At 48.2% G+C, this 12,470-nt stretch overlaps 1 protein-coding gene across 1 annotated transcript in view; it reads left to right on the top strand.

Moving 5' to 3' along the window:
• The window catches only part of ACAP3 (ArfGAP with coiled-coil, ankyrin repeat and PH domains 3), a 49,425-nt gene that overhangs the window by 14,912 nt on the left and 22,043 nt on the right, over nt 1-12,470 (top strand). Inside the window, exons 6-11 of the mRNA XM_061450232.1 lie at nt 4,526-4,584; nt 5,882-6,065; nt 6,662-6,706; nt 7,145-7,240; nt 7,572-7,646; nt 8,129-8,140. Of these exons, the coding sequence (XP_061306216.1) occupies nt 4,526-4,584; nt 5,882-6,065; nt 6,662-6,706; nt 7,145-7,240; nt 7,572-7,646; nt 8,129-8,140 (471 nt within the window). The remainder of the gene's footprint in view (nt 1-4,525; nt 4,585-5,881; nt 6,066-6,661; nt 6,707-7,144; nt 7,241-7,571; nt 7,647-8,128; nt 8,141-12,470) is intronic.

Below are 12,470 nucleotides of genomic sequence, written 5' to 3'. Positions count from 1 at the left end.
GTCTAGCAGTTACCACCATGAGCTCAGTGCTGCAGTTAGGGTTTCAGAAAGACCAGGTTTTGTCAGTGTCTGGAATATCTTAGGATGTCTCCTTTCTAGTTAGGGGAGAGAACCAACTTCATAATATCTAAGGGGCAGGAACAAATGTCCTTTGACCTAAGCACAAACTGGAGCTCTTGAGCTTTTTGTGAGCAACTCAACTTCAACCTGGTTCAGAAGTTAAGCTTAGACTGTTGAAATCTGATATGTGTGATAGAAGTACTCTTGTCATCTTGTTTTCCAGAGCACAAATCCTCAAGTGGGCTGTATTACAGAGGCATCACAGATGGAATGCTGTTCATGGGTGGCATTTATCTGGTGGGGCATTGCTCAAGAGATGAAGGACCGAATCATGTAGCCAGACAGCAATAAAAGTCATTTAAACATCTCCTGCCAAACAGAGGATGTTTGAATTCTGCCTGGACCTCCTGCCCCTTGGGTTACTGTATTCAGCTGCTAGAAGCTGCAGTGAAAGAGAAACATACTGTAGGAATATGAAGTCAGGGAGAAATGTACAGTATGCTCTCACTGTTGAGGTTTAGTTGTTTGACAAGTATGGTGGTATTTGTATGCTCTTTCTAGAGCTGTGTCAGGCAAACACTGGACAGATATGCCACAGAACGAGTGAGAACCCAGGTCTTGGAGATCCTCTTTGCAACTCTGCAGCAGGACAGGTAGCTGAAGAGAAGAGGAAGAGGTGGAGAGGTCAGGAGAGACTTCCAAAGCTTAAAAGAGTTTGAGAAGGAGCAGAATGGGCCACCTTTGGGGAGCAGGATGCCTGACAAGGTTATGGATGATCCCCTTCTGCAGGCCAGGGAGGGGGGTTACTTTTGTTCCTCAGCAGATGCTGAGAGGTAGCTGATGGAATCCCATGTGGGCAGTGCTGTAGCTGCCTCCTTCTCTCACAGACACGTTGCAGTGCCCCTGTTTTGGGACAGATAAAAGGATCAAGCTCTGATTCCCAGGCCACCAGACAACCAGCCCTCATTTAAACTCAGCACAAACCATTCCCCAGACTGGCCATAAGGGAGATAAGCACAGGGATGTGACTCATCCAGCTCATGGCTGTGTGGTGGAGCTGGACAAGGGGGAGCTGCCGCTGTCCATGTGTCAGGCAGCTGCAGAGGAAGCTCCACACCCTCTATCTCACATCTGGAGCTAGCTCTTGCAGGATGGCTGATGTGCTTAATGAACTTCATCCCGTCTCAGTATGGCTTTTAGTGCACTAATAGACCATAACGGCCTGACTGGCTTCACCTGCAGCCTCCATCCATCCCCTCCACCCATGGGTGGGCCCCGACACTCCATTTAAGCTCCACCCCAGGACCTTCAGTCTTGGCTTGAGCTGTGCTGTAGCAGCTTGCTCTTGGTGGAACCAGGTTACCAGCTCTGAACCAGCCCTGTTTTCTTGGTGTGATGTGGTGGAGCCTTGGCTGGTGAGGCTCATATCCTATCTGCTGCGTTATCCCTCCTCAAGCTCCTGATCCAATGGCCTCTGCTGCTCCCAGCCAAAACCCCACCGCAAATGCTCTTCATAGAATCAGTTAGGGCTGGAAAGGACCTTTTAGATCATCTAGTTCCGTTGCCTGCTTTCAATCTCTACTCGAGCACTATTCCCACGTGCAGTCGTGATGTCCTACTTCTGAGTAGGATGTAAGTGCTGAAAGAAGCAGTTCACAGCCAGGTGATCTTGCTTATTTTTAGCTTCTGCTTTGCTTTGGAGCCTGGTGGGATCTCTTCTCTTGTAAGCCCTTGTGGGACTGTAGCAATGGCATCCCTTTGTTCTCTGTGACGCATCTTGAATTTTAGGCTTGCACGTCAAGAATTAACATCCTGGGCTGCTGATCTTGCTTGCATTTCTTGGGGACATGAAATTCCTGTCAAACGCAGGTTTGGATTTATCCTGTTGCCACAAAAGCCCATGCTGGGAAAGGGCAATGTAGGACTTAGCCTTTTGCTGCTGGGTAAGAGCTGTGCTTAACTCTCTTCTTCCACGTTGACCCTCCTCAGGCACAGATGTGTGTGAGTCATGGGCTGGACTTCCCATGTCTTGGTGGAAGCTGAGAGGGTGGGGTGATATTTGGTCTGGAAAAATCTGACAACAAAGAGTTTGTTCCAAGTATGTCTGGGAAAGGGGAGGAAGCCAAGGGATGACTTCAGGTTTGAAACTCTAGCTCTTGAAACTCCTTAATTTGTGTTGAAAATGGAATGGAGGACCCACCTCAACGGATTCCCCTGGTGCTCCTGCCTAGCAAAATTAATGCAGAAGCAGGCAGAGCAATGCTGGTATCATAGGATGCTTCTCATCAAAGATGCTGCTGGCAAGAAAGGCTTACTTATTACCTGGTATCCCTTCACAAACCACTTAGCAATCCTTGCCGCATGTGAATCAGTGCAAGCTAGAAGGAAGGGCGTCCTCACAGTGATGGGGCTCAGCACATGGATAACAGGAGCAGGGGAGAGGAGTACTGACGGAGCAGGAGGTGGATGTGTATGTAAATATAGCCTGTCTCCCTCATCTGTGCAGTTTTCCTGTTTGGATACAGACACATTTAAATTAAACTTCCACATAGCAGTGTCCCTGTACCACAGGCCTAGGAATACTGCTTATGTGATCACCTCCATTCCCTCTCAGTAAGCAGCATTACGCATGTAATGTATCCTGGAATCTGTTCTTCCCTGGAATGTCCCAGGGCACTTGTCTGCAGTCCTGAGTATGGCATAATAGTGTCCCTTCCTTTCCCTGATGGAAGTGTGTCCTGATGGAAGCTTTCCAGATGTGGGTGCAGGTGGGAACCAGATGTCTTTCTTACTGCCTGCCTATCCCTGCATGGTATCAAGCATTGCTTTGGGAAGCAGCTCCATGGGAACAGTTGCAGGCCAATGCCTCTTGGAGTTTTGTTGGAGAGAGTGAATGGATGCCAAGAGGAGTAAATAATTTACATTGGTAAAAACGCAACGCTGGGTGGTCTTGGTTTTCTTTCCTTCCCCTTTGCATTGCATCTGTTCATATTTAGAGGCTGTTCATGGCTGTTTATACTCAGCTGGTCCTGGCAGGTCCCTTGCTTTCTCCTTGGCTGCAGCAATACACATGGTGAGTGTGTTGGAGGCTCTGCAGCCAATGCTGCTGCTTCTATGCAGAGTGCTTTGCATTCTCCTTGGGGTGCTACATCTGGGCAGTGTCTGCTTACCTCCTAGTAGGAGGTGTTAGGCAGGGAGGATGTCTGTTCAGGCTGGGAATGCCAATGGCAGACTGGTTTGTGTTGGAAGGGACCTTAAAGCTCTTCCAGTTCCAACCATGGGCAGGGACCCCTTCCACTAGAGCAGGTTGCTCCAAGCCCCTGTGTCCAACCAACCTGGCCTTGAACACTGCCAGGGATGGGGCAGCCACAGCTTCTCTGGGCAACCCAGTCATGCTCCAGGGGAAAGGTGTTCTTAGTTCTGTTCTTTATCACACTATCCTCTTTTTAATTGGCAGTTAATTAAATCAGTATTCTCCAAGTTAAGTCTGTTTTGCCTGTGACTGTCATGTGAGAGATCTCCCTGTACATACCTCAACCCATGAGCTTTCTCATTTTGTTTTCCCCCTTGTCTTGCTGAGGAGGTGTAGTCAGTGCCTTGGTGGGTACCTGAGAGCCAGACAAGGTTCACCCACCACCTCCTCACCAAAAGCTGCTGCTTTAGGCAGTGCCAGCTCTTCTGCAGTGTAAATGGTCTGAGAGAAGAAACTCCTGCCCCTTGGATGATGTGTACTTCCTGCTGCAGTTGCTATGTGGTCTGGGAGCATCTGCCCATCTGGTCCCCATTAGCCAGAGTGCTGTGTCATCCCGATGCATGTCTGAAACATGGAGTTATTTGTGATCATGCCTGTCAGAGATGGATGGGAGGGAGCCGAGCAGGCACCGCTGTTCGGCATCAAGCAGAGGGTAGGGGAAGAGCATCTTTCAAAGGAAGGTGGGGAGGGCTGGAGAAGAGATGGGCAGAGAGTGCAGAGTAATGAAAGGGCTTGGGACCATTGTTTTTGTGAAGGACAAATAGGAGAGTAAAATGTAAAAGACTTGTAAGAACTCGGTCTCTCTTTATACCGTGTGCTCGGACCTCTGATGTTCACCAGCTTGCGGCTGGCGGGGATGTACCGTCAGCGGTGGTTCCTGTGGCCGGGCCTAAGCGGTGCAGTGCTGAGGTGACAGTGCCCTCCTCTGGCAGAACGAGGAATTCCACACAGGCGACAGTTCAAAGTGGAGACTGAACGCGACTGCTCCTCTTATGTTGGTGGCACAGGTCTCTGTGCTGTTCAGAGCCCTGGCACAGAACCTGCAGCACGGGAATTCTGTGCTTGTAAGGGAGTGCTGAACACCACCAAGCACTGAAGTAATGCTGACTCCTACACACTGAAGCTCCTAAAGAGTGCTTATGGATTTTCTGGCTCCTCAGTCTTTCCTGTTGCAAAAACATTTGCTATTCTTTGCCTTTTCTTCTCTTGCAGATCCTGTTTGACCAGGCTCAGAGGTCAGTCCGACAGCAGCTGCACAATTTTGTCAAAGAGTGAGTACTTGGCCCATCAGTTTGGGCTTCAGCTTCTTGAGCTTCCATTGCCCCTCTCCTATGTGCACTGGAAACAGGACTGTGACCTCTGCACAAGTGCTGAAGCTTGGGGCAGAAGAGACACTGAAGGGCAGAGGAAAGGATCTGGTTTCTGTGCTGTCATCGTGCAGTCATTTGGTTGCTGTGTTGTCTACCAGATGTCTTTGTCCTGTTCCCAGCTCCTAGTTAAAGCTGGATATCGGGCATAGCTCCAGATCAGAGCATCATCATGAAGTTCTGTTCTTGGCTCCCCATGCATCATGTTTAGTTGCTCAAAATTACAGCAGCCCTGCTCTTCTGGAGTAACCTGAGCACTTGTCAGATGACAGGAAAGCCTTTCTTTCTGTAGAGGGAGCAGCTATCATCACTGTGCCTTCAGCTTGGAGCTTGAGTTATTTGCTAATGAAAAGCAAGTTTACAGTGGTGTGAGCGATGCAGAATATTGGTATTAAGGATGTTGACTTGCACGTGGCAAGGCTGAGGTGCAGAAGAAGTGGGCCCAGGTTGTTAAATGGATGGGGACAGTGTGTTCCTTGGATCATGGCTCCTGCCAGGCTGTTCCTGCCATTGCTGCATTGACGTGCTTCCTCTGAGTGCCTCTTTCCCTGGGGCAGGTACCGGGTGCAGCACATCCCAGTGTGTGAATATGGGTCAGAGAGGCAGGAGAGGCTTCAGCTCAGCAGGAGCCAGTTGCCATGGGAACTGGGAATTGTGCATCCCTCAGCAGCTGGGTGTGTTGATGGAGGAGGGAGTCACTGGCTGACCCCCTCCTTCTTCATCCCCATCTTCTTGCCTCGTGCTTACCCTACCCCTGCTTTCTCTATAATCATTTCTCTGATGAGCTCAGATTTAATCTGCTTAAGGCTGGCAGCCAGGAGGAGGAATTTCACCTTCCTTTTGGGTCTGTCATCCTCCCACCATCTTTGCAACTTACTCTTTTTTTGCTCTTGTACTGCTCAACCTCTGTGCTGGCAGGCCCTGGTGCTTTGATACCTGCATTGCTCCTGCCCTTGGTCCAGCATCTTTCCTTACCAAGTCTCTGTAAAGATTAAAGACTGTCTAGAGTTAATCTAGAGTCAGTCCATCTGAACACAGTGGAGCTTGCTGGGCTGGGTTAGGATCCCAGTGGCATCTGGAGCAGGATCTTGATGGTCACAGTGTACCTGATTGCACTTCTCCATATATATTGCTGGTATCAGCAAGACCCTAGTTGCTTTGTAGCAATGATTCTCACCACCTTATCCTCTCTGGGTTCCAGTGATGTCCGGAAGTTCAAGGAAACCAAGAAGCAGTTTGACAAGGTGCGGGAGGACATGGAGATTTCCCTGGTGAAGAATGCCCAGGCACCTCGACACAAGCCCCATGAAGTGGAGGAAGCAACAGGCACCTTGACCATAACCAGAAAGTGTTTCCGACATCTGGCTCTAGATTATGTGTTGCAGGTTGGTGTCTGTGCCCCGGCTTTGACTGGATCTCCTAGTCCAGGACAAGACATCAGAGGGAAATTGCTAAACAATCTCGTGGACCACTATGAGCACAAGTACACACATGTTTACTTGTACACAGACCCAGATGTTTGCCCTTAAGGACATGTCCTACATGTAGGAGCATGCAGAGAATGCTTGACAGTGTTGTGTTTGGTCCCTCACTTTCAGTAGTTTCATGACACTGTTTGCCAGCCTCTCTGGAGAGTTATAAAGATCAAAGCAGCTAATGACATGGGGAAGAGCCTCGCCTCTCTTACACCACTTGTGACATCCTTTGGCTATTCCAAGCAGATGTGATCAGTGACAGAACTCGCAGCCCCACCAGTGAAGGTCCTTTCATCCCATCACAGCCTGCTCTTTCATAAAGACAGGCTGCATTATGCCTCAAGGCAGCTCAGAGAACTTTGGGACCTACTGCAGCACAGGGCTTTGCTGTCCTTGAATAGTTTGTGGTTTGCTACTAGGGGTATTGCAGCAAGTTGCTCATACTTAGATCTCTGTGCCAGACTGATGCTGCTGGTTCTGAGAGTCTTCTCTTCATTCCTTCACAGATCAACGTCCTGCAGGCCAAGAAGAAGTTTGAGATCCTGGATGCGGTAAGGGCTCTCTGTGTTCTCTGTGGCTGCTCTCAGTGACTCAATGAAAGGCAGCCCTCTCCATTTCAGGTTGCATGGGTCGACATACCGACTCCTCAGTCTGCCCTGGAGATGCTGTCTGGGACTGCTCTGGGGGCTGCAGGTATGCCAACAAGAGGGGAGAATGAAGGACCAGCAAGAATCTCCACAGGCCAGGCCTGGAGGGGACTTTTAGGGGTGAAGGACACTGCTTTTACTGCTTTGTGCTCACAACAGGGTTACCTGACTGTGGATTTGCGAGAGGAAGAAAGGAGAAGAGGGAGAGGCATCTAATAGACAGATTGCTTTGGGAAAGGAAAGGGTTAGACCTTGTAAAGACTTTTATGTGGGTGATGAGGACTTTTCATATTCACTTTGTCCCAGGACCTGTTCTGACCTTGCTGTTGTTTCCCTCCCCAGATGCTGTCCTTCATGCATGCCCAGTACACCTTCTTCCAGCAGGGCTACAGTCTTCTCCATGAACTGGATCCCTACATGAAGAAACTAGCCACAGAGGTGAGGGGACAGGAAATACATTGATTCAATGTGTTTGTACCCCTTCACCCTGGAAGGACTTACTCTTTCCTATTCAGCTGCCATACGTGGTAATCTGGGAGTAGTCAGAGCATCATGCTGCTTGGGTGTTGGATGAGCCACACTGCACTATGGGGTGGCAGCCAAGAGCCATGGTTACTTTCAGTGCACACCCAAACACAGCCTTTCCCCTCTTCTGGGGCCTTACAATGTTAGAGCTGATGTGATCCCAGAGCAGGGAAGCAGGGATAGACAGTGGCTTATAAACCTCCTTCTTGACTTTTATACCTGATGTTCTTCTCCCTGCCTTTAGCTGGACCAGCTGGTGATTGATTCTGCAGTGGAGAAGAGGGAGATGGAGCACAAGCACGCACTGATACAGCAGAGGGTGAGTCTGGGGCTACAGCTTGGTGCAAGCAGCACTTCTTTCCATCATTGTGGTTCTCTGGATCATAGTGGCAACTGCCATCTGATGAGGGGTCTTGCTGGGCTAGTCCTTCACAGCAGTAGCATTTGTGACATGACATGGCTGCAGCCTTGAGCAGCATGACTTTGGAAAGCTCTATTCCATGGGGATGCAAGGAACAGAGCTGCTGTGGCTGAGCAAGGGGTTGTTCTCAGCTGAGCTATGGTACCCCACTGTGTGTCTTCTCACCTGCTGTAACTGGGATTAACCACCATGAACTGACAAAACAATAGGATTTATTATCAAACAAGTCTGAGCCTTCAGTAAGGAGGCATCTTTGATTAATGTGGGCTCTGATTTTCTGACCATTTATCTGGGAATGATCCCAAATCTGAAGTTTGCAGAAACATAACTGTTGTTTTTCCTTTTCCTTCTCTCCATGGATTGCTGACCTGCCCCTGCAGACCCTCCTGCAGGTGAGTACCCACATGTATTTCCTTCTTCTGTGCTAAAACAAGATTCCCATCCCATTTACTCTGTGTGGTGGCCAGTCTTGACTCAGAGCTCAGTGTTGCAGTGGCAGCAGTACTTGGCTGGCACTTAACACGTGTTTGGTACCTAAGGAGCCTTTGAGGACCATGGGTCTGGTGGAGGTGAACTGGATGCACAGGCTCATAACAGAAGCTGATGGTGGACTTCAAACATACACATTCATGCTCTGTGGGCACAGTGAGAGTGGATTTCAGAGAGCCCTGAGGAATAGCTGTTCATGAACCAAGCTCTGATCAGGAACCACTAATGAGTCTGTATCTGTCAGGCACTTGTGTGAATCAATAACTGTCAGCAACAGGAGTGTAAGTGGCTGTTGTTTTCTTTCTAATGCTCTCTCAAAAATGTCATAACCCATGAAATGGAAATTTAACCAGGTTTGAAAGCTAATGACAGCCATTCCCTGTGAATCAGCCTGTGCAAATGCTCCCTTAGGTTAAGTGTTCCGAGGGAGGGGTAAAGCCATTTGTGATCTCTCAGCTCCCCTGGGACTCTGGTGGAGTGATGACTTCATTCAAGGGAACATGGAAGATCTCTCTAGTGTAGTGCATCAGTTAAATCTCTTTATGTGGCTTTGACTGGACTAGCAGGGAATGAAGCAGAGGTCAGGCTCCAAGAGGGAAAAGAGCAATTAGTCTTCATTAGGGTACATATGCATAGAGCTGTGACTCTCTGTATGCATAAGCTTGGAGGAGAGCTGAACATCCCTACTGCAATTTAGGATTTAAAGCTTCCTGCCTGGAAATGTTAGGCTGCTTTTGAGCTACTCTGAGTCAGTGTTGCTCCTCCCTTTGCAATGGAGCATGGCACTCTGCAGCTGGTGAGCATCTCACACACAGCTGAATCTGTCTTCATGCTGAGCCCAGAACACTCCCTGGTCTCTTGGAGATTTAGCTGTGCTTAATTAAAGTGTGGTATGGTGGCAGAAATATCCTTTTTTCCTCAACACAGGGATTTCCCAGGCAGCCTGCTAAGGCATGACAGGAAAGGAGGGAATCCAGTTTAAACATAATACCTTTTGAAGTGTTCTTGGGGAGGGGAAGCTGTGCAGATTCTGAAGGCAGGGAGTTAAACTGTCCTTGGGCAGCTTTGTGAGGCCTGGAGGGCAGCCTCCTAAGAACCAAATTCACAAGGAAGGGGGGTGTTGCATTTTATTTAATTACTCTTTCAATTAAATTTGCTAGGAAAGAAAAACTCAGCACAAATCTTGACTATTTCCTTTGATACTCTCATTTTGGTGCCTTTTTCCTGTGCCAGTCTTTCCCCATCTTCCCTAATGGAACATCTGCCACCTTCAGGGCAGTTTCCTAGGACAGATGTCAGTTTAAGCTGTCATTTTAAGTGCTGCCCAGCTCCAAAACCTTAAAGATCTCCATTTGCAGCTTCACACTTTATATGAAATAATGCTCACTTATACAAAAGTGCTCTAATAAATCAGCAAGAGGAAAGGAAGAGCCTCAGTTTTTACGAGCGACATTAAATATTTTAGTTCTCCTCCTGTTGTGCAAAGGGAGAGGATCTTCAGCATGAAGATGCCTTTCTTCAGCCTGTGTGTGGGATGTCTGTGTGCAAGGACATTTCTGCAAAGGCTGAAGAAATAGTCCTGTACCTTCCCACATTTCTCTTGTGTGTTAAACTAAACTGTCTTAAACCACACATATAATGAGCTTATATATTTTTATGTGGGTTTAGTTGCTTTAAATGGATGCACAAAGACATGCAGGACCTGGTGTAGGTTGGACCACTCAGAAGGCAAAATCTGGAGCATTTAGCACTGGAACACAATTTTTCCCAGTGGGAAATGGGTAGAGAGATAATGTTTAAACCTGTCCTGCCTTGCCGATTCTGAACCCTTCCACTGCATCACAACTGAGTGGAAGAGGACAGGGCTCTATAAAAGCTTCTTTGCATCCTCACACCTATTCCATGGTCGAGAGCAGTGAGGAAGCAATTGTGCTTCTGTTGCCCTTTTGCATGGGGTGGATGCAGTGCCAAGGCAGAGCTCTCTGCCTCATTTAGTCCAGCTGGTAGATAACAAACCAGGGGCCATATGGCACTGCAGCACCCTGATTTCTGTGGAGCTGGGATGGAATTGCTGGCCAAAGAGTGGCTCTGCTCCAGGAAGCTGGGGGAAGCAGCCCCTGCTAAAGGCAGACAAGCCTGGCTCTGTTCAGGTCAGGGAGGCATTCGGTGAGCATCTTCCTGTCAACTTTGCTCTGTGTTGCCTGGCTTCTCCTGCTCCCTCTGTGCCTCTGTGGCAGCTGTATGATAATCAGCCCTTGCTCTAAGCTGATTGCCAGTGAATAGAGGCGAGGAGGGGGTAGGCAGGTGGTCCCCAGGGGCTAGCAGACTTCCTTTGCCTGGTGCCCCTGCTTTGACAGGAGCCAGTGGCAGAGCTTACAGCTTCCCAAAAAGGAGTAGGAGGGGTAAAGGAGAAAGGGCTGAAAAAGAAATCCCTCCTTCCCTGCCAGCCCACGGTGCTTAGCAGAGATGCTGCTCTAGAGAGCGAAGAGAGAGGACGCACAGAGCTGCTCCCTGCTCTCTAGGCGAGAGCAGCAAAACCTCCCTTGGAGCTGGCATCATGAAGATCTTCAGCAGGCTTGAATACCTCCTGGTAAGGAGACTGCTGCAGGGTTGGCTTGACTTGGGGAGGAAGTTTAGAGGGCACTTTTCCCTGGGGGAGCAAGGATTGTGCCTGTAGGACCGTGCTTGCTGACCCAAAAGCTTTATTACTGCAGGAGAGCAAATGTGTTTGGTTCTGTTTTGGGTTGGAAAAGCTGTGGGGCAGGGCACAGATCTCTGTGCATCATTTGGCATTAGGAAATTCAAGAAACAAAAGGTCTGTAAATGGGATTTGGCCAGAATGGATGAAAGCTGTCTGCACAGAATAGGAGTGGAGGTGGTGGAGCCCTCCTCCAAATTCCATCTGCCTCTGAGTGTCTTGGGTTCTACACAGTGTATACACAGAGGTAAAAATAGCCAGAGAAAAGCTTGAAATATATTCAGGCACCAGAAGTGAACAGAATGTGCGTGCCCCAGTGTTTGTGTGGGAGGGGGGTGTGAGCATCTTTAATGTATGTAATGTATTCAATATAAGAGAAGAATATAAGAGAAGATAATTCTCTTTAGAATCAAATAGTCAAACTAGTCACACACAGTTTTTAACTCGCCTCCAGGAGAAGTTCTTTTCAATGCATGGATGGATACCTGATGCTGTTAGAGTGTGCTTAATATTATTGTTCAATACTCAGCATCATTGGTTACTTAAGAGGGCAATTTTGGGTAAAAGCCTGTCTTGTATGAGGAACAGTGTGTATTGCATGTGTTGTGCTTATCCTAAATGGTATTGATTGAAACTAAAATAACATGGAGGTTTGGTAGTGAGCTAAATTTCTCTATATCCAAATATCTAAACCTACCTGGACTGAACTGATTCACTGGTCAGGATTGCCTAGTTTTGATGGTGTTTTCTATCAGTAGAAATCAGAACATTGTACAGAAAAGGGCAGTATCATTATTTCCATGTTGAACTGATACACTGAGGAAGTGATGCTGTGGCTTTTCAGGTAAGGCCATTGCCATAGTGGATGCATTTTAAAGAGATTTAAGAAAGCTTTCGTATTTTAGAGAGGAGTTCTGTCTATTCTTACCCAGATTGGGATAAGAATGGACTAATAAACCAGACCTTTCTCCTCCCATGGTGCTTAGGCAGTGCTCCTTACTCAGAACAGGATTCCAGGGTGATGAGGGGCATCCTCTCTCTTCATAATAAATCTGCTCTCTGAATCTGAGGGTTATTTAATTTCATCAACCATTTTCTCTGCCCAAAATGCTTCACAGGAGCAATAGGAAGAGCTTGTCTGGCCTCTGCAGTGCAAGCGTGTGTGGAGGTAGGCAGGGAGTTCTTAACTGAATGGTCTGTGAAGCAACCTTCAAATAGGGGTTTTCTTGTTTCTTCTTCCATGGGTCTGTCTGTGCCTGTGCTGGGTTTCCCCTTCCCATTTCCTGGGTTGAAAGCATCCGCATTAATGTCCTTTTCCACATCCCCATGGATTTGTCTCTTGGAATGTGTTACTTCATTGCTGCCTCAGCAGCATTTGACGTGCTCCCCTTGAAACCATTGCAAGGTTATGTCCAGAAGAATAGCAGTTCCCAGGCAGCCCTGTGTGTAAAGTTGGAGTGACAGGACTGGGAAGGGAAGGGGACAGTGAGACAAGGTTGCTGTGATCCACTGGAAGGGAAGCAGATGATGGCAGA

This window comes from Pezoporus flaviventris, unplaced genomic scaffold (genome assembly GCF_033815535.1).
Source record: "Pezoporus flaviventris isolate CSIRO_AGI_PZ_B2104156 unplaced genomic scaffold, CSIRO_AGI_Pfla_v1 ptg000009l, whole genome shotgun sequence".
Classification (NCBI taxonomy): domain Eukaryota; kingdom Metazoa; phylum Chordata; class Aves; order Psittaciformes; family Psittacidae; genus Pezoporus; species Pezoporus flaviventris.
The sequence above is the reverse complement of the archived record's forward strand: the minus strand, read 5'-3'. Positions and strand labels throughout refer to the sequence as shown.